Raw genomic sequence first — 23,570 nt, 5'->3', positions numbered from 1 at the left:
TAGTTGTGACTAATCAACCTCTTTTGCTGTGTGACCTCAAAAGATTTATATATATTTAAACTTAACCATAGTTTTTTAAACTAACCCTTTGGTTATTATCACTTGAATTACTTGAATATAAGTTTTTTCATATTAAATATTACTACATCAGTTAATGGTATTACATACCTACAAATAAATTTTCGGCTTAAGGTATTTAGTAATCATAGTGCTACAGCATTCCCCTAAACATTCCAAAAGGAGATGTTGGTGATTTTTTGGCAAATTGGTATAGCTCTTTTCATCCATTAAATTGAATCAAATTATTTTGATGTCAAAACCTTGAGCAGAATTATTATTTATTTTTTGAATTATTCCTCTTGTGTCTGAAGAATTTACAATGTCATAGTTTTAACACAAAAAAAAGTATTCTGCCTATAATATTATAAGCTGTAATGGCTTTTAATCTAATAAGTATGAAATTTGGAATAAGTAAAATGTACATGCATAGTTTTCTATTATCTTAATCTCTTCATAATGAAATCATAAGAATTTCTGATAATTTAGGGATACAAATATTACTTTTCTTTTAGTCTTTATGTTGAATAAGTCATAGTGCATGTAGAAATAATTCTGTAATTATTTGTTGTATGTATAGACAGACACAATTCTCTACTATTGTTTCACAGTAATGTGTTAGATTCTGTTTTATAATATGGTGTTTCATGTTAATTAGTTCAATTAGTGGAAGACTTGTTTACTTCTTTGCAAGGTGTGTTGTTATAGATCTGAACTATCATAGTCCAAATAATACATATGAAATGTTTCGTTTATATAGATTTTTAGGACTTAAATATTGTGTGTAAATTTATAGTTTATATTTAAAAAAAAAGGAACTTTATTCCTGATGCTATGTTATGAATGTTTAAATTTATGCATTTGTTTCAGGGTTCACAACAAACCATGCAAGATATAACTTAGACGAAGCAATTAGAATGGATATAGTCAATATGGATGAGGGTTGGTATGAGCCCAAGGAAATTGTGCCAAGCAGTGGCGTTGATAGTGATGCTTCAAGTAGTGCTTTTGAGAGCTATGATATGAGTGCACAAACTAGTGATACAGATAGACAATCTGACGATGATGATTTGAAAGAAGATTTACAGAAAAATATACCAGAGTGCTATAAATCAGATTCAAACTTTACTACATATAATATGTCTACTGACAATGATGAGGAATTTCAAGCTACTGCACTCTGCCAGTTTATGGACATTTTGAATGACTTAGATGAAGTTTTAGACAAATCTCTGCTTGCTTGTCTTGATGATACAGAGAAATCATGTGATAGTGATGAAGATGATCTAATATGTAAGATTAGAGAATGTTTTGGTGAGAGAGAGTCACTAGCCCAATCACAATCTACAAGTTCTGATGATGATAATACTCAAGTTGTATGTGCATCACAATTATTGCCCTCATCACAATTATTAGAATCTAATAATGTACACAGGAGCTCTGTGAAAGCTCAGGTAGCAAGTCTAGGTAGGTCTAAGAGTTTTGCTGAGCTATCTTCTAACAGTGAAAGACAACAAACAGTACCAATATTAGAAAGAGCTAGCACTACAAATGACAACTTACGAAGCTCCATGAGAAGATTGGATCCCATAATACTTCCAGCAATGGCAGCACAGGAACCACAAACTGAGGCCTTAACACTGCCAGTTATATTATTCTTGGAACATCATGTCAATCTTCGACCTACAAGTGCCCCAATACAGTTACAAGTTACTGCAGCAAATCTTAGTCAAGAAAGTGCTTCTGGGCCCTTAATAGTTGGCCGAAGGACATTATTAATGAATAGGACACTGTCATTGCCATCACCTGGGGATAGTGAGATCACTGGAGGTGATTGGACCAGTCGAAATACTGCCCGTAGTACAGCAAGAAGTACTAGTGTATCAAGTTCTTCTTCAGAATCTTTGGCTGGTGCGCAAATAGTAAATCAGAGTCCTTTCATAGGTACAGATGATAGGTATGCACAAATTTTCACTGTTTATTTAAACAAAAAACTAGTACATTATCATTAGTTTTGGAATGTGTATTATATATATATATATATATATATATATATATATATATATATTTATAATAATATACTATAATATATATATATATATATATTTATAATAATATACTATAATATATATATATATATATATATATATATATATATATATTTATAATAATATACTATAATACTATTTCCATAATTTGCAAAATCGAAGAGTTTATATCTTATTGTCAGTTGCCTGCTAAAGTAATTATCATAGTATGTAGCATTTTAATAAATAAATTCTTGTAAATTAATTAAAAAGTGCAACCATTTAGAAAAGTTGTGGTTTAAATTAGTAAGTTAATGCTTTAAGACTATGTGGTCTCAAAAAATAACTAGAATTTTGCAGCTAATATTGTGTACTTATTATAGAAATGATGATATTGAAGAAACTACATGTGGAGTTTGGCCACACCGAATGAGTGCAATGCTGGCATGTTTCAGTTGTACAGTGGGAATATTTAATATTTCAAGGTTTGCCATGTTTAGCGTTCACTTTGGAGGTATGTTTATTCAAGTAGTTATTTAAATAATGATTCGTAACATACTATGCTGCCAACTAGATACCTTCTCTGTCATACATATACATTTATATTTGTGGCACCCTGAAAATTTTATGTTATGACAAAGTTAAAATTACGTCTAAATTAATCTAGACAGGCATAGAGAGAATGAATATTGATATATACTTCTTTGACTACCACATAATAATACAATATGGCACAAAAAACTATAAAGGTTTACTTAAAGACATTTTGATGTGTTACTTACTTTCTTTTGTGTTGTCTTATTTACCAGAATGATACAACATGGAGTACCTTCAGTAGTCATTACACCTATGTAAAAAGATGCACTTACCACCCATGTGATAGTTTGTACTCCTATTTCATATGACTACTGTAAGATGTAAGGACCTGTACCTACGATCTAGTATGTTATAAATAATAGGTACCTATCTTTCAGCAAGCTTCATCATCCAATTCAGCATTCTTTCATTGATTGCTGGAATACCACTTTTCACCTTACACCTATGTTTGGGACAAGTGTTGGAATCAGGGCCAATAGACATGTGGAGAATCTCACCCATATTCCAAGGAGTTGGCATATCATTGTTACTATCACAAGCTTTTATTGGAATCTACAGCATAATTGGGCTGTCATGGATACTTGTTTACTTTAGAGATTCATTTATAACTGCAGACGATAAGTACAGATGGGCCCTACCTCATGAATTCGGTTTTGAAGGTAATTTTTTAGTTTCTATTGCTGAAATTGTATTTTTTTTTATAAAAATGGGGGCTGATGTGTAAGAGACATAATGACTGGATATGGTCATTGCATGACATGCTACCGCACATTGAGATCCCCAACACCAGGGGTCAAGAGATATTGTGTTGCCGTCTTTTAATGTGGAACTCTAGCTGGTAATTGATTGTACAATGTGGCTGTGCACAGCAATAATTTCTCCCAAACGCGGTTGTCGTCAATATGATGCGGGTGAAATTTCGCATAGTGATGTGTGTGGTGTTAATTTGTCTGCTGGTTTCAACCTGAACATCTCGGAGCGAAGTACTCAGTGGATATGTAAGATGTTGGTAATGGGGAGCGCCCATCCAGATGTGAGAACAGTACTCCGTGAGGCCGAATTTGCGACTGTAGTTATAGAACATTATAGCCTATAGTTGCAGGTGGTGGTTTGAAGTGAACTACCGAAGTCGTGAATCCTCGGGTGATCAGGAGAGTGTAGGCGGCGGTGATCACTTATATATTATTATATAACCCGAACAACAATCTCAAAGTGCTTATTAAATGGGGAAATAGAATTGCCGATATCTCTGTCTCTTTCTTAAGCTAACCTTGTAACTAAACAAAAATAGGCCACGCGTGCCAGTGTTCGCTACTTCAACAATATAATTGCTTTTATAGTAATTTCCTTTCAATCAAATTCATGCCATGTAAAAACATCTAAGTTACTCTAACCATGAATATTTAAGACATAATAGATTATTCACTTAGAAATTAGACGTGCTAAGACAATAGCAGCTAATGTTTTTTTTATCTGTTCAACTGATTGTTTAATTCATTTATTGCACTATTCTCGTGTAATTATATATTATTCAATCGATAATTATTTTCATTGAATTGCTAATGGGCGTAGAAAAGGTTTTTAAGCGTTCACTTCTCATCGTATGAAATTTAAATAAAACATAGCCTTATTAAAGTCTATAATCGTAATCACTTTACTTTTAGAAGCTCATTGTTCGTAATAGAACAAGTTATGTTAGTTAAATAATTAATTAAATTTTTTAAAAATTGTAGTAATTAAAATTTAAAATAGTTTCGTCGTGACGTGTCTGCACCTTGAAGTAATGCTCGTATATTATTGTTCGTCATCGGAATTATTGTTTTAAATATTTATGATTTTTGTTTTGTAATTGATTTTATTTATTAAGTCATTATAAAAGATACACGACGGATCTAAGACTAATCATACAGCTTCAAATCATAGATTATATTCTACTTCTAATTGTAACAATTCTCTCAGATCTCAAAAAAGTATATAATATACAAACATTGGCTTAATAAAATCATCAAATAAAGTAATTGAAATAAAACACTTTTTAAAGAATTAAAACGCGTGCAAATATTACTTTGTTTTACATTAGATATTTGCGTGAAAGAGAATTTTTTATTATTATTTTAATTAACTTGACGTTTCAAGACCTTTCCAGATATCGTTTTTAGGGGGACTATGTAACTTTTACGCAAAAATCTAATGTAAAAACAAAGTTGCAATTACACGCGTTTTAATCCTTTACTAAGTGTTTTATTGACATCACTGACCATGGTCCGTACCGGGGCCTAATAATACTGCCCTATATTTATTTATCGACACTTTGACCAAAACAGGGACATTAAAGACCGGTAATTAACATTAAAATAGATATCGAATTTTTTACTAAAAACTGCGGACTTCATGAAAAACTCTAATACAAAATATATGTATAATATATATTAATTAAATTCATTAGCACTCTTATATCTTTCAATTAATTAGCAAAAGAGATTTAATGCAGACTAATTTCGACCTACTTGTATCTGTATCATTATAAAAGCATAATTTTCTTTAAAACTGCGCATATCCACGTTTTGCTAATGGGTAAAGCTATCGCACCGGCCGTTTTTAATCGATACACCCCATCCCTAAAAGATTAACTTTACCGCACGATAGAATCGAAGAAGGAACTATCTTCCACGTATGAACAAGCTGTGGAATGAGCTTCCTTGTGCGGTGTTTACAGGACGATACGACATGGGTGCCTTAAAAAAAAGCGCGTATACTTTTTTAAAGGGCCGGCAACGCTCTTGTGAATCCTCTGGTGTTGCAAAAGAATGTGGGCGTTTGTCCTCTCTTCCATAAAAAAAAGAAGAGCTCTATTCCACAGATTCAGCAATAAGAAACACTACAAACAGAATCCAAGAGACAGTGCCCCAGTACTTCCACGGGGAAGTGCTGCAGAGAAACCTGAGTACAAACAACTTCGGTACAATCAAGTTCCAAGTGGCATTCAACTTGGCTGTTGTGTGGATGATTGTGTTTGTGTCCCTGAGCAAGGGTCTAAGGTCGTATGGAAAGGTGAGTTAGAAATATATACGAATTTGCATTTGTAAGAACTGCGTTCATTTTAGCATAATATCTGATCCATATTCGTGTATATATCCGATTGATATGAAATACAATAGCGGATGTTTTTGTTATGAAAAGCTCTGATATTCAGTTATTCTTTTATGTTGTAAAACATAATGTATGTGTATCTTTGAAGTTTTCTAAATTATCTAATATGATCTTTAGAAATAATAATAGTAGAGATTGTTTGATGTTGATCAACTCTGCCATGAACGAAATTATTTTATGCAGTGTTATATAATTTTTTCAATGAAAATAAGGGACGAGACGAGCAGGACGTTCAGCTGATGGTACTTGATACGTCCTGCCCATTACAATGCAGTGCCGCTCAGGATTCTTGAAAATCCCCAAAAATTCTGAGCGGCACTACAACTGCGTCGTCACCTTAAGACATAAGATGTTAAGTCTCATTTGCCCAGTAATTTCACTAGCTACGGCGCCCTTCAGACCGAAACACAGTAATGTTTACACATTACTGCTTCACGGCAGAAATTGGCGCAGTTGTGGTACCCATAATCGAGCCGGCATCCTGTGCGAACGAGCCTCCCACTAGTGTTTTCACGATTTCTTATTTATTACAACTCATGTATTAAAAGAGAATATTGAGTTGTATTAAAGTCATTTATTTTCAGAATTATTTACAAACGTCAATTTGAAAACTACCTTCATCGGAAACAAATGACACTCTTAGAGAGAAGAAACTTCTTAAGGAACTCTTCAGAGTTCTTTTTGACGCTCTTTTAAAAAATCCCATAGCTTAATATTGTATAGAGATATCGCTATAAAGTAATTATAATGTCGGCGGGGGCATTTATATCGTTTAAATATGTGAATTCGAGCGCTTGACTCTCGAAAATCTTTCCCGATACTGGGATGTTGCCGTGGCTCGACATTCGGCAACACTTCTACATTCGCTTATAAATCTGTGCACTCAACTGTCAAATCTTTCATTAATGAATGAAAGTCATCGAATTCATCACCGAAGGATAATAGCCTTTCGTTTTACATTGTATCGCGATGCGCTTTCATGAAACTAGCCTAATTATTAAGAGTATATAAACAATCTTATATCTTTAAACGAGCAATTCTTGTATATATATAATCTGAATCTCGGAAACGGCTCCAACGATTTTCATAAAATTAAGTATGCAGGGGATTTCGGGGGTGATAAATCGATCTAGCTAGGTTTCAATGAGAAACAGCTACAATAACATTAGAATACAAAGGTAAATTTCGCCACTATATACAAGACTATTATAGCTCAGATGGGACATTGGGTGATCCGGAAAGCAGAAGACCCCGGTTCGAATCCAGATGTCCTATTAGTTTTTTTTTAAATTCAAGTTTGTACCTTCTTAAAAATCCGAGCAAGGCTCGGTTGTCCGGATATTACAATATAATATTTGTAATACATCCTTAAAATAATTAAACCTGTCAATCAAAATTTGGTTAAAAAAATTTCACGAATTTGGGATATGTTTTTATCTATTTTTGACAAAATTGAATAATATTAGCTGATGGTAGAGTGATTCGTGTGGCCTACCAATACTTCATATTTTTTTGTATATTGTGTTTTTATCACAGAATACATATTATTACATTGTTATTACTTCCATGAAAAATAGGATAGGTACCTGCAACTTACCTTGGTAATACCTACTAAGTAAATTCTGAACTGAATGGGCAAATGTATAAAAAAATAATGCTATATTATTATTAGGCATACTAACTACTAGAAGTCAATACATTTAGTTTCAGAAGTGGCGTCCGAAAATAATTTGGTCACAGTCACTGAGTATACTCATGAGCCTTCTCGAAATTCGAATCGAATAATCTGCTTCTTTGCCGAAGATATTTTAATGTAATTTATTTTTATCTACGTATTTTATCAAAATACACACTATTTACAGAATATTCTAATGCGGAATTAATTATTTAGATTTAATAAAACATATTTGTTTATACCCTTTTTATTGTAATTATAAATGTAGGGAATAATATTTAATTTTAATTTAAAGGAAATAGCAAAATCACTCATGTATGTCCTTTATTCATTATAACATTTTTGTCCGGCGAAGTTATGGCTTCGTATTTTAGAGAGATTTGTTAAAAAACACTTAGTGACACCAGACCACTTAGTGACTATTTGACTCCTGTTTTAATCTGATACACAACGACACCATGTTTGATCAATTCCCTTTATTAAAGGACTATATTATATATTCTTCTTTTTTTAAAATATCATTGGATTAGTTCGCAGTAGGCTAGGGTTGCCAACCACTTAGTGACTTTTTGACACCAGTTTTAATCTGATACACAACGACACCATGTTTGATCAATAATTCCCTTAATTAAAGGGCTCTATATATATCTTTCTTGTTATAAAATATATCATTGGATTGGTTGGCAGTAGGCTAGTGCTTTTGCTTTTATTGGAAGAAATAAAGTATACCTTATTTCAAAAGAGGTAGATAAAGAGAACGGACTACCAAAAAAAAAAAAATTTTTTAAAGGTATTCTTTTTTGTACATGACATTGACATAACAGAAACATCCGAATATGGCTTGGGATACAAACATACTAACAGTAAATAATCGACATTTTTGGTTATGATAATGAATTTGAATACATGACTACATATACAATACATGACGGGCACTAGTATAGTAAAGATTGTGTAAAAAAGAGTATTTTAGCATACTCTATTAGTGTTAAAGATTATAGAGTACACCTACATACATAGAGTGCAATAGTATTCTTTAGAGTACGGGTGGCAACCCTACAGTATAAATGAGTAATTAATAATAACACATAAAAAATAATTGAGAAGCGCCTTTATTGAATACATTTGAAAGGACTGCCTTATCTAATACATAAAAAAGACCTATGAAAATACTTCGCAGTTCGCACTCATATAATAAATTGAACATTTTATGATTCACTGACACGAATTATTCTACTATTTTAAATGTTATGTCTACATTTACTTTTATTTCTTAAGAACGGTATAGACCCATTCAATATTGAAAACACTTATAAATTGAATATTTTATTTGATAGGAAACTCGAGACCGTATTGTGCGGGTAGTCCATAAATACCAGCAATGCCTACTATGTGGCATACAATTTTTTCTACATATCTATACCTCAGTTACAAAGAGTATCAATTCAAAAATGGGTTCCAAAAGAAAACTATTCTAGTTTTTACAGTATGAAACGAAAATATTCAAGACTTAGAAGAAATATTGGAAGTAATAAATAAACTGCATTCACTAATGGACTCGTTTCTCTTTGTTGGGTTATCGTTAATGGAAAATTATTTCATACTTATCTCAAACTTACTGAATATGAGACTTGTTACACTTTGGAACTGAGGTATCGAGATACTTAATAATAAGCATCACCTGTTTTCATCAGTTGTCCAGCAGCAAGAAACTTTTTCTAGACGTATAAATAATCTAATATTAAACCACTACCTAACGCGCGAAATCAAAATTGTAACGTATTATTGGGCTTCCATGTCGTCTTCCATAATATATATATAGTGAAAATGGTCTGTGTTTGGGGCTCAATCACGCCTAAACCACTGATCTTATCGACATGAAACTACCACCATTCGATGCGAAATTTATCCTATATGGTTTATGGCTACTTTTCGAAGTCCAACGTTCCTTAATTTTTTATTGCTGTTTTTCTTTTATGAACATTTTTCCCGCTTTTAAGACGTATGAGCGATCTCATTCATTTAATGTGAAATGGAGACAGATTAACACCAATTTCTCTATGAATTGCACCGAAGTTTATCTTACCATTAATATTTTTTTCGGGAACGGTTAGTCTAAGTATATATATATGGTTGTTGATGTAAAGTCTGTATTCATTCCAGGCGGTGTACATGTTAATATTCCTTCCGATCTGCGGTACCCTGGTGCTATGCACGAAGCTCCTGACAATGATACCGTATGATAAAGTCACTAACATATTCGCCGAGACCGAATGGAGCGAGTTTTTTGTCAACAGTAACGTGAGTATGCGTATTTATTTTTTAAACAATTTGTTATGTTTTTAAAGTGAGAACCCTCACTTCTAGGATTAATAACAAATAAAATTTGAAAAACAACAAAATTTTATGAACGATGCGGGACCCCAATATTTGCATATTAGCGACATCTCAAGTCAATTTCCTGATATGCAAATATTGGGGTTGAGCAGGTTATCAACTGTAAAGTAGATCCTGTAGATGAAGCCACAACCTGAGAGTTGAACAAACCATACAGGATTTTATAGCGATACGACACTCGAACGGTTAGCTCAGTTGGTTAGAGCACCGGCACGGAACGCCGGTGGTCGTAGGTTCGAGTCCCGCATCTTTCATAAAAGTTTGTTGTTTTTCAAATTTTATTTGTGTATTTATTTTTAATTGAATTATACTTCTTTTGACGCGAATTAGGAAAAAATTATCAGCGTGAATTTTACGATGCGCGATTTGTATTCAGCTACCTCATACCCTTGTGTCTCTTTTAACTCGTATGCCTGTCTACTGAACTATAACCAATCGTTAAACACTCCCATATATTTATTATGGGAGTGTTTAATATCAATATATAATAAGTAGGTATAATATTAAAAGATTCCCGACTTTAAAATATAAAGTATCGGCGGTGAATTATTAACTTACGTAACATCACAACTTAATTTGCGTAACATCAGTAACGAATTGTCAATTTGATTTTGACGAGACCGCCTACAGCTGACGTCACTAAGATGGCGGCCTGTCCCATTCTCAATGCGCGGTTGTTTTAATTTATAAAGTTTTTTTAAATCTATGTTTGCCGTTACCAAGGGGTTAATGAAATAAAAGACGTAGGTGATCATCTACAACCAAGTGCATCCAGTGAAATAAATAGGAAGCTTGTGCTAATATGAATACTTACTACCGGCCGAACCTATTATAAATCTACTTCAGTTTTTGGTTAGCAAACTATTTAGATTAGATAAAACACTTTTAAAGGATTAAAACGCGTGTAATTGTAACTGTTCTTACATTAGATTTTTTCGTAAAAGATACATTTTTATTTTTGTTAACCCGACGTTTCAAGACCTTTCCAGATCTCGTTTTCAGGGGGACTAAAATGTAACTTTTACGCAAAAATCTAATGTAAAAACAAAGTTACAATTACACGCGTTTTAATCCTTTACTAAGTGTTTTAATTATATGTGTAACACTCGCGTTAATTAAAGAAAATACTTAATGTAGTAATTACCATTAATAAGGTTATTTTTTTTTAATTGACGTTTACGCATTCAATGGCACTGACCATGGTCTGTACCGGAGCCTAATAATACTGCCATATATTTATTTAATGACACTTTGACTTTTACGCAAAAAACTAATGTAAAAACAGTTACAATTACACGCGTTTTAATCTTTTTATTTAAATGTGTAACACTCGCGTTAATCAAAGAAAATGCTATATTTAGATTAGGTAAATAGTAAGATTTATTTTATAATTTTATGAAATAGTGATAATAAATTAGAATATTTTTAATTAGGTAGCTAATAATATTTCAAAGTTATAAGAAATATTAGCTTCTTTCATATATTTTGTTACTAATTATGAATAGCTATAAAAATGCTTCTAGACAATATATCTATTTAAATAATAAATTTGATTAATACATTACCTATTGTAGTGGCAGTTGACACAAATAGCCTTTTAAATGTAAAATAAAATATATTTTCAATATTATATTTCCTAGTCGTTCGCCTTCACACTTGCACAGATTATAAGGCACTGAGCCATTTTCGTTCCTCACGAGTTTTCACGGTCAAACTATATTACAGATAAAATCACCATTTACAATACAAGGACGTAACTATGCACGTGTGAAAAGTAATTGTATATAAAAAGTTGATTATCCATTCGACGTTAAGCCAATTCCTGCTTTATTTCGCTATGGCTAATGTTATCTTATATCTTTAAACGAGCAATTCTTGTATATAATCTGAATCTCAGAAACGGCTCCAACGATTTTCATAAAATTAAGTATGCAGGGGATTTCGGGGGTGATAAATCGATCTAGCTGGGTTTCAATTTAAAAAAAAATGGTTTTATCCATGTTTGAATGAGAAACAGCTACAATAACATTAGAATACAAAGGTAAATTTCGCCACTATATACAAGACTATTATAGCTCAGATGGGACATTGGGTGATCCGGAAAGCAGAAGACCCCGGTTCGAATCCAGATGTCCTATTAGTTTTTTTTTTGTTCAAGTTTTGTACATTCTTAAAAATCCGAGCAAGGCTCGGTCGTCCGGATATTTATATTAATACGAGACACATTAATAATTAAAAGACACATTAATACGAAAAACCTTTAGAAATATAAATTTTTACTGGTCTATATTTAATAATTGTACAATTTTACTTTGTAAACATATTTTTTTGATAAAAAAAGCCCGCTGAGTTTATTGCGCCCATTCTTCTCAGGTCTGAGGCATTAGTTTTGGAATGGGTGGTAGTTTTTTCGACTTTCAATAAGTGATGTCACATCCTATTTTGAATTAAAATATTTGAATTTTAATATCGCTAATCGACATGGGACTCAGATAATGGTGTTATCTGAAGTAGATTGTTTGTAGGAAGATAAATTGTTATAAAATCTTAACCGACTTCAAAAAGGAGGATCAATTCGATTGGTATATTATTTTATGTATGTATTTATGATCCGATTACGTGATTCTTCTTTAGTTTGATGCGGAATTTACGTGGACGTTGCTATTTTTTTTATGAAAATAAGGGACGAGACGAACAGAACGTTCAGCTGATGGTAATTAATACGCCCTGCGCGTACAATACAGTGCCGCTCAAGATTCTTGAAAAACCCCAAAAATTCTGAGAGGCACTACAACTGCGCTCGTCACCTTGAGACATAAGATGTTAAGCCTCATTTGCCCCGTAATTTCACTAGCTAGGGCGCCCTTCAGACCGAAACACAGTAATGCTTACACATTACTTCTTCACGGCAGAAATAACCGCCGTTGTGGTACCCATAATCTAGCCAGCGACCTATGCAAAGGAGCCACCCACTGGTAATGTAGTTTTTGTGCGGCTATTTTAGAAGTTTTCATTAGGGTTGATAAGTAGCTAAGTTAGCTAGCAAACGTTCTTCACGAATCACGATCTCTGACTGACTTACAAGAACGTGAAATAGAGCTGCGACCAGCATTATTTAGTAGTCGACCTTTTCTTTTCGTTCCCAATTCTTGGAATCTATATTGTTTAAGGCGCCCGGCACCTTTCGTAGGCCCCCCTATAGCTACTTAAAAAAATGACTATTCAATATATATTGAAATATATACAAATAAAATTTGAAAGCAAAATTTAATGAACGATGCGGGACTCACGACCTGTGGCGTTCCGTGCGAGTGCTCTCCCAACTGAGCTAACCGTTCGAGTGACGTATCTTCATAAAATCTGGTATGCTTTGTTCAACTCTCAGGTTGTTGCTTCGCACGGAACGCGAGAGGTCGTGGGTTCGAGTCCTGCATCGTTCATAAAATTTTGTTTTCATTTTTTTTAACCCAATAAGAGAGGGTTATCACTTTAAAAACATAACATATTATTAAATATATGACAATGAAAAGCAACCAAATGTTATAGTTTACTAGAAAAATCCTACTGTAGTTTCCACAACCTTTAAAAACTCTAAAGTAGAAGATAACTTAATAAAAAATTTATTTAATATGCCTCTTATGCAAACCTAACCTTTAATATAAATAAAATACTATTATTTGTATGTGGTAACTATTAGTCGGTATGAACTCCATATTTTATCATCGAGGCTTTGACTATTTGACGAAGTATGTTTGTTGCATCACTTTACATATTATAATTATTGTAACTGAAATGATTTGTAAAACAATGAAAATGTAAATCTTCATTTAAAAGAGTGTTTTTACTTTACGAAGTAGCGGTAGATTCAATAAGAGAGATTTTTTTTTTGACATTCATAAGTGTCATTTCCGTGACATAAATAAAGTGATTTTGAATTTGATTTCAGAGCTGGGCGGCGGCCGTGCAAGAGACATTTCTAACGTGGGGCTTACTGGGAGCCTGTGTGATGCAGCTGACGTCACACAAGGACCCCAAGCACAGGAGGACCGCGATGCTGCAGAAGGAAAGCGCCTGTATCGTCGCGTTTACGTTCGCTGTGCTACTGCTGGGGTCGTTTCTGGCGAACACCTGCATGCAGATACTGAAGAACTACGGCTACGTGTATATACCTGGCAGTTACGGTTAGCATGAATAGATAATAGAAATATATTACCATCATCATCAGCTGGAAGACGTCCTCTGCTGGACAAAAGCCTTCCCCAAAGATAAAAGTTAAAGTCATAAGTCAAAAATATTTTATTGACATAAAATCAAAAGCGAGCACTCAGATACATACAAAGAAATTAAAGTTAACACGATACACTTCAACATAATTGTGAATATTTGAGTACCTTGTACGTAATATGTACTGAGTGTTGGCTCTGCACTAAGCAAAGGTGCTTGTGACACAGAAGCCGGGAAACACAGTTACTAAAGAAAGTTACTTCTATTTGACAACAAGTTTAAATATATATATATTTTTAAAAATAATGCTATCCAGTAAAACAATGCAAGGCTGAACCATAAAATCCAATAAAAAAAACAACTATAATACTATTAAATTCCGCAATGTAATATCGTTTACGTAATCTTCAATACTGTGATAAGCCATCGACGTAAGTCTGCGCTTAATAAAAGATTTAAATTTATTTATTGATAATGCTGATACACTTTTTGGTAATTTATTGTAAAATTTAATAACATTGCATGCAAAAGCTTGTAGTTATTTCTAGTGTTTAAATTATGGATCTCCTCAGTTAGGACTGATCACTACCTATGGTAAATAAAGCAACGTATACGACAATAACATAACATGTCGCAACAACACTCTCCAAGCTCACTTATGGCTGATTTACACGTATTAAGTTGCCAAGTCTTAACTAAATTTTAACTAAATTTCAAGCGACTTCATTTTAAGTAACCGTTTACACGTAAAAATACTAAATAACTATGTAGTTAAACTCATTTATTCGGTCAAGATATGTAATACTCTTTATTTTTGTTTCAATTTCTTTAACACCAAAATTTGCAATCGCCGTGGCTGACGCTATAGCGGCAAGACAATGTTGTTTTGCTTGCTTATTTCTGTAATTTAAGCTTTTAATATTCCATAAACAATCGTCCTTTATGTATTCTTCAATGAACTTTATTGTCGTGTCCACTTCGACATTTTCGAAAGATTTTTATTTATAATTTAAGTAGGAACTACGTTGCAATCACTTCGCCAGCTTATGCTTTTCACTTAAATTTTTAACTAAATTTTGCCTGTCCAAACGTGTCAAGTGATTAGCCACGCCCACCAACTTAACCGAAAAATAGACAAAATTCTATTCTATCTTGTTTACTTGCAACTAAATTTTAACTTCCAACTTCTTACTAAATTCACTGTTTACACGGGTTAAGTCACTTAAAATTAAGTTAAAATTTAGTAAATTTTTAGTCAACTTGATACGTGTAAATCAGCCTTTACACCGGTATTAGAAAAGAGGCGACACCAGCCAATGCCAGCTGCGGCGTGCGAATCGCCTAAATGCAGTCCCACATAGCCTGGAAAATGCTTCCCGCACAATACACGCTATGAGCCCTCGGGCTTATAATAAACTCCCGGACTATATCACAAGCGTGTCAAATTTTAACACTTCTATACTACTAATATATAAAGCTGCAGTGTTTGTTTGTTTGAACGCGCTAATCTCTGGTACTACTGGTCCGATTTGAATGATTCTTTCAGTGTTGGGTAGTCCATTTATCGAGGAAGGCTATAGGCTGTTTGTTATGTTTTTTTTTTTTCAAAATTAGGGATCCGTAATAAAATTGCTATTTTGTAACACAAGGTGTAAAATCGAAAACCTATTTTTGCGTGCGCTGCAAAAACTATTGACAATAGAACAAAATGATGTACAGGCTATAATATAGGCAATATTTTATTACTTATAAAACTATCGCGTGAATTATACTTTATATGGCAAAACAACGTTTGCCGGGTCAGCTAGTTTAAATATAAACTTAAAAGGTTGCTCATTGAGCACTTGGTCTATTCATATAATGAATTTTACCAGGCTCTGTTGCACAGGATGCCTGAAAGATTATGGTTACCACAACGGCGCCTATTTCTACCGTGAAGCTGTAATGTGTAAGCATTACTGTGTTTCGGTCTAAAGGGCGCCGTAGCTAGTGAAATTACTGGGCAAATGAGACCTAACATCTTATGTCTCAAGGAGACGAACGCAATTGTAGAGCCGCTCAGAATTGTTGGGTTTTTCCAGAATCCTGAGCGGCACTGCATTGTAAAGGGCAGGTCGTATCAATTACCATTAGCTGAACGTCCTGCTCGTCTCGTCCATTATTTTTATAAAAAAAAACACCTAATAGTCTAATTACTAGAATTAGCGTTGCATATAAGTACAGCGCACGACAATGGCTTAGGTCTACTATGCTTTTATGCAAGATATATCTCCTGCAACACCAGAGGAATCACAGGAACTTTGCCAAAGCGACATCTCAAGTCAATTTCCCAATGTGCAAATATTGGGGCTGAGCAGGTTATCAACTGTAAAGTAGATCCTGTAGATGAAGCCACAACCTGAGAATTGAACAAAGCATACAAGTTTTTATGACGATACGTCACTCGAACGTTTAGCTTAGTTGGAAGAGCACTCGCACGGAACGCGAGAGGTGGGTTCCAGACCCGCATCGTTCATAAAATTTTGTGTCTTAACACATATGCAATTTATCGTGTTACGAGGGAGGTGTGGCTGGTCTACGTGTTATAATATATAATATATTATATCTTACAATATATATTTCTTTTGTGCGTCTGTTGTAACTGAACTCCTCCTAAACGGCTGGACCGATTTTAATGAAACTTTCTGTGTGTCTTCAGGTGGATTCGAGAATGGTTTAGATTCACAATTGAGCTACCTCCTAAACGGCTGGACCGATTTTGATAATTTTTTTGTGTGTTCCAGTGAATTTGTGATTGGTTTAGATACTCAATTCCGTCCATATAATATAATTCTCCTGCTCATGTGTATGTTAGTGAACTCCTCCTAACGGCTGGACCGATTTTTCAAATTTAAGACGTGTGTACAGGACAACGTCTGTTGGGTCCACTAGTAATATATAATATGTTATATCTTACAATTTACATTTCTTTTGTGCGTCTGTTGTAACTGAACTCCTCCTAAACGGCTGGACCGATTTTAATGAAACTTTCTGTGTGTCTTCAGATGGACTCGAGAATGGTTTAGATTCACAATTGAACTACCTCCTAAACGGCTGGACCTATTTTGATAATTTTTTGTGTGTTCCAGTGAATTTGTGATTGGTTTAGATACTCAATTCCGTCCATATAATATAATTCTCCTGCTCATGTGTATGTTAGTGAACTCCTCCTAACGGCTGGACCGATTTTTCAAATTTAAGACGTGTGTACAGGACAACGTCTGTCGGGTCTCCTAGTAATAATATATATTTTATAATGCCCCCATAATACCTTCATTTATGTATTGTCTTTGTGGATTGATATTGGATGCATCTACTTTCCTGAATAACATTTTTTTACTTATTCATAAAGTCATGACGTTTGATTTATTTTGGTAGCACCACTTTCACAAAGAGTGTAAGTGAAATAGTCTGTATAATGGTGGAGTTGTAAATATTGAACGAGTGGAAATAAGTTTCTTGCCACTTCTTCTTAAAGGTCAAGACCTATTCCGAAGCCGTGGAAAACGTTAATATGCATACGTATGTACTTTTGACCTTCGCGTCATTTTCAGACCTGATTGAATAAATGTTGTTTGATTTTAATATGCTTAAAATAATGATTGCAGAGACAATTAAATCTTCACAAATTCTTTGGCCAATATCCGAGCCTTTACCAGGCAACACTGTATCGACGCCGGTGCGGTATATGGGCCACTACGGCAGCCTTGTGGGAGTCACTGTGTGGAAGTCTGGCAACATTGGCACAATATTGAGCGGCTGGCAACCTTTGGAACTGGCGACTCATGTTGTTCCCGCAACATTGGCAGTATTGCCTTCTAATGTTGTAAGTATTATATCTACAAGGGTGTTACAAATACCAAGATCCTCCCCCTTTAATCTCTACAAGATTCTCGGCGAGAGCCTTTTTGAGTACACACTCGCAAGGTTCTCAATACAGTTCTCACGCTCGTTGACGATGGACGCGGAAGTAACTGCTGCGAGAAGCTTATTTTTTTTTAAATTCAAGATAGATCCGAAAGCATGGACGTCGTCAGTAGTGTGTGTCGTGTGTCGTGAATCAAAGTGAATGAAGTAGGCGCCAAGTGGACAGATTGATGTACTATTAATGTCAAGTGTTTCTCGCCGCCTCCGCTGTCTCGCCGCGACCACGATTTTTGGTTTATTTATATAATTTTTTAAACTTAAATTCCACAAAATCGTTTCTGATTGAAAATATTCTAGGAATGTCAATTCTAGTTCGGTCGATTCTCAAGAAAATACCACGCAAAACTGTTATAATCGATGAGTCGCTCGCTTCCGACACTGAGAGACATGCGAAACTACAAAAATCGAAGAACCTGCGAAGATTATGTGAATCGGTTCCACATCCACGTATCTCGTGTTTTTCTCGCTTTCTCGCGTGAATGTGAAAGAGGCATAACAATAATAGGTGCGAAAGTGCAATGTATCTGCGCGTGGCAACTTCATAATGAACTGGAATTGTGGCGAGAAATATAAAATAGGCTTTGTAGCAACATTTTTGTATTCAAATGTCTATGCTTATACTCAAATATGCGGTGCCGTGCCGATGTGGATCCGTTGTCATGTACAAGAGGCCTTAATGTGTTGCTTTTTTTAGCTTTCACCAGCTTGGGCCGTGATCTTCTACTTCATACTGATAATGTTCGGGCTGGCGCAACAGCTGGCCATCTGGTACTCCGTGATCACCGGCATTGTGGCCATTAACGCCGAAGCTCTGAGGGTTTGGGAAACCACCATCACTTTCTTTAGCTGTGTGTTTGGACTCGCCATGGGGTTGCTACTGTCCACCGATGTAAGTTGTAATGTCTTTTCTAACTGTCATCGTTTTTAATACTCATAACACCATATATTTGGAATATGCTAGCGAATACACAAACAAAGTGTGAAAAAGATGAACAACTCTAACAAAGATGCAGCAAGATAGGAATTACTGAGAGCAAAATTCAAAGAAATTAACATCTTGACTGTTGCTTCTCAATATATTCTTGATAATGTAATGTATGTTCATAGGCACATAAGTGAATTTGCGAGAAACTGTCATAACCATAATTTTAACACTAGGAACAAACATAAGCTTATAATGCCTACTACTCGGCTAAGTCGAGTTAGAAAGTCTTTTGTGGGGCGATGTATATGCTTTTACAACAGGATCCCAGAAAATGTTCAAAACAAAAGTATAACGTTATTCAAAAGAATTGTTAAAAAGCGTTTGTGTGGTAAAGGCTAGTAAAAGTACTATATACTAGTGAAAGTACTAGAACATAAATGACTTTCTTAATGATACCACAGATTGGGAATGGAGCGACCGCCTTCAGGCTATTAAATAATAAGTTTAATTATACAATGTTACTTTGTAAATGTTACTTTAATTGTAAAACATATTTTTGATGAAAAAAAGCCCGCTGAGTTTTTGCGCTCATTCTTCTCAGGCCTGAGGCATTCATTTTGGAATGGGTGGTAGTGTGACTTTCAATAATTGATGTCACATCCTTTTTTGAATAAAAATATTTAAATTTGAATAGACTCTATTGTTACTATAACTGATTATGATTGATAAGTCGTAAACAGTCAGCAACGCTGGGCATTAGCTCCTAAGTATTTTGAATAATAAACCAACAGGTACAGGTAACGGGCACACATTGGCAATTCAAAGTTGGTCGCGCATTATTGGACTATCGGAGGTTTAAAACATCGCTTGATAGACGCTTATTAATAAAATCGTATACGTAATCGCATATTTGAGCTAAAACGCTCATTATCTTATTAGCTCATACATCCTACCCATTGTAATGGGTGCCGCTCAGTTTTCTTGAAAAACTCTAAAATTCTGAGCGGTACTACAATTGCGCTAGTCACCTTGAGACAAGATGTTAAGTCTCATTTGCCCAGTAATTTCACTAGCTATGGCGCCGTTCAGACCGAAACACAGTAATGTTTACACATCACTGCTTCACGATATAAATAGGCGCCGTTGTGGCAGGGGCGTGCATTGGTTTTCCAGTTAGGTAGGCAATGTAAGCCTAAATAGTCGTACTTACGATTAATATTTAAAAATTTAGTTCCTGTTATAAGGATAAATATAAGTTCACTTACCAACAATTTTCTCCCGTTTTGTCAGATTGATCGTGTTTTTTAGCAAGATTTGTCAAATTAGTCAAGTCACCGTAACCAATATCATTCCACACAGTCTTCGTTGTAGAAAATAAACAGCAGGTCAAGTAGAACAATAAATTGGAATGGCGGCATCCAGCTAGCCAAGTGTATTTTTCGTAATACTTGGTATTGAAATATCTCATAGTTTTACCTTTTTGTTGAGTTAAACTAATATTTGGTATTGGTACATTAAGAGTACTACAAAGCTGTGGAATGAACTTCTTTGTGCGGTGTTTCCGGGACGATACGACATGGGTACCTTCAAAAAAAGCGCGTACACCTTCCTTAAAGGCCGGCAACGCTCCTGTGATTCCTCTGGTGTTGCAAGAGATTGTGGGCGGGTATCATCACTTAACAACAGGTGACCCGTACGCTCGTTTGTCCTCCTATTCCATAAAAAAAAAATCTATTTTTATTTTATCTACGAACGAAAATTGTGCAAAACGATATCAAAATTGGGAAAATCGTATTTTCGTCACAATCGCGACACTGTAGTTTCTCCATTATATTTTAATTCCTTTCCTGTTACCAATTTTAAACACCAAACACACAGAACCTCCTTTTTTCCCAATACAAACCCTAAATATAATTAACAATAAACAAATCAACACAAAACAAATAACTAATGTAATTAGCTTAATAATTCAAGCCCCTGATATACCTAAAGTACACGATAACACAACAACTAAAAAATGACGCTGTTATTATTGATTACTAAACAATATATTTTTATTTCCGGAAATGTCATATTTTATCTCATAATCACGTCATGTGCGATGTCAAAACCCTTATGGGAACGAATAAGGTTGAAACTCGGACACTAAGCGAACGAGATACGTCATAATAATTACTCATAAATTATAATGTAGGTATAATATCTTTCGTTGGTTTAATCTGTGACAGCTATAGTTGTCAGTTCTAACTGTTATAAGCTTGCCTATTCGAGATGTGCCAAAGAAGTCAAATTGCGATGGGCATATTTAAGAACGATTTACATAGTCATTGTATATTTTTTGCTGTGGTCGTATAACCTTGACAAATAAATTTTGTTATAGAAATTGAACGTATTCTACTAGGCTTGAGTAAGCATTATCGGATCTGAACTGTTGGGTGTTTAATAGAAGTTTGATTATCTTAATATATATAAATCTCGTGTCACAATGTTTGTCCTCAATGGACTCCTAAACTAATGGACGGATTTCAATGGGGATTACTTCATGGAGTGCAGTTTAGTCCAACTTAAGAGATAGGATAGTTTTTATTTCGATTTGGGACCCATAATTATTTTCATTACCAATATTTGTTTTGTTTGGACATATTTTCTGTGAGAGTATTTTTGACGCGCGGTTTGACAGTTCTGCTGTGAAACAATTTCATTATAACAACAAGGGCATATTATTATGTTACAATGTAAATTATTGACAAATTCATCAAAAACGATATTTTATTTATTATGTACAGAACATCGTCTGTCTGGTCAGCTAGTAGAATAAAAGAACTAAATTTATCTGAATAAACTTGGAATCTAGTGTAGGTATATTATTTAGAATCTAAATATGGTAGGTAGGCTATGCCTATTGGCATATATGGAATGCGCGTCCCTGCGTAGTGTTACCGATAATCTAGCCGGCTTCCTGTGCAAAAGAGCCTCCCACTTGTGACGGTACTATCAGCAGAACGACCTGCTCGCCTCGTTTTGCTACATAAGCATATTGTCGCAGGCCGGTGTCCGGATAGTTCAGTTCGCGGACTACGTGGTGGTGGGCGGGTGGTGGCAGTGCGCGGTGCAGGTGTGGCTGGTGGTGGCAGTGTTCGTGGTCCGCGGGCGGCCGTACTCGCCCGAGCGGCTCGTGTCCGCGCTGTACTCCTCGCGCCACAAGCTGGGCGCGATCGTCGCCGCACTGCTCAGCTTCACGTGGACCGTCGTGCTGCCTGTCTCGCTCTGTGTGAGTGTTACTGACTAATACTGGCCAATAGTAGGAAGGGGGTGTATGTGATGTCTTTTCAATCGTGGCCCAACTATATAGGTAAATAGTCAGTAAATGTCATTGCTTGGGGCGGTGTTATGGGGCTGGTTGATTAGTTCCCTAGTTGCTGTGTTTTTAAGATTACCCTTGTAGATTCGTCATGTCTGTCTGTCTGGCTGTGTATGTCACAGCAACGTTTTTCAACAACTATAAGAGCTATACTGTTGAAACTTGGTAAGTAGATGTATTTTGTGAAGCGCATTAACATTTTCACACACATCGAAAAAAACAATAAAGGTTAGGGGTCCCTCATACTTAATATATAATAATAAACTAAAACTCAAAAATTTTATTTCATCATAACCATACGTGTGGTATTTGTGCGAGAGACACTTCCGAAGTGGTAAAATTTGTTATTCCCCCACCAACTAAAAAAATATAATATGACCCCCAAAGATTTTTATTTTTTGACTTTTTAATTTTAGTTTGTGTTATTCTTCGTATTTATTGTTTTTATTACGTTGTCCACAGAACAGAAAAAACTAGTAGAATTAACTCTCTTGTACACAACCATATTATTACATTTTGCTTACTTATCGCATGAAAAGAGCAATACTTGAATACAATTTATGAACATAAAATTTGTTTCGATAAAATTATATCGATGTGTACATACACTTGTTGAGTAACAAGTTTTTTTTATTGTTTACATTAAATATTCCAACATAAGTTACATCGATTAAACGTAAAGGTAAATGAACCATACTTCGTAATATTATGGTTCATTTTTAGTATTATATTTTCTACAACACATACAAAATATTAATTGTATTTAAATTGGAAAATTATGAAATGCCTTCGTAGGACATATTTTAATTGCGGCTATGATTTCTACAGTCAAAAATGGCACATTACACAAACATGCCTTATATTTGTATTTTTTAAAAAAAGATGCTTATGCTTCACTTGACATCGAATGACTGGTCTCACTTGAGCCTCGAGTAGGTACATTTGTACACAATAATGCCGACAGGGTAACGCCCACATGCCACTTCCACTAGTTTTTTCTGTTCCATGATATTACCTATGTTATGTCAATGTAAAAGGTAATTTTGTATAATTTCAGGCAATATGCGTAATGGACTTCCGTGTCGGACAGCAACGGCAACTGTACAGCTGGAGGAAACCCACTGGGTAATATAATAATATTAAAATCTGAGATCATTTATACGTCTAGATAGACTGTGACAGCTGTAAACA

At 34.6% G+C, this 23,570-nt stretch overlaps 1 protein-coding gene across 2 annotated transcripts in view; it reads left to right on the top strand.

Moving 5' to 3' along the window:
- Positions 1-23,570, top strand: part of LOC126972050 (sodium-dependent transporter bedraggled) — a 46,488-nt gene that overhangs the window by 622 nt on the left and 22,296 nt on the right. Inside the window, exons 2-11 of one of the 2 annotated variants that reach the window (XM_050818623.1) lie at positions 928-2,014; positions 2,468-2,598; positions 3,059-3,340; positions 5,542-5,732; positions 9,670-9,807; positions 13,850-14,084; positions 17,775-17,992; positions 18,788-18,982; positions 22,065-22,289; positions 23,437-23,504. In XM_050818623.1, the coding sequence (XP_050674580.1) occupies positions 975-2,014; positions 2,468-2,598; positions 3,059-3,340; positions 5,542-5,732; positions 9,670-9,807; positions 13,850-14,084; positions 17,775-17,992; positions 18,788-18,982; positions 22,065-22,289; positions 23,437-23,504 (2,723 nt within the window). In that variant the 5' untranslated portion in view covers positions 928-974. The remainder of the gene's footprint in view (positions 1-927; positions 2,015-2,467; positions 2,599-3,058; positions 3,341-5,541; positions 5,733-9,669; positions 9,808-13,849; positions 14,085-17,774; positions 17,993-18,787; positions 18,983-22,064; positions 22,290-23,436; positions 23,505-23,570) is intronic. The other variant, XM_050818624.1, reaches the window with a different exon arrangement.

Source organism: Leptidea sinapis, chromosome 25 (genome assembly GCF_905404315.1).
Source record: "Leptidea sinapis chromosome 25, ilLepSina1.1, whole genome shotgun sequence".
NCBI classification, from domain to species: Eukaryota; Metazoa; Arthropoda; class Insecta; order Lepidoptera; family Pieridae; genus Leptidea; species Leptidea sinapis.
Note: the sequence above shows the minus strand (reverse complement) of the source record. Positions and strands in the feature narration are given on the sequence as shown.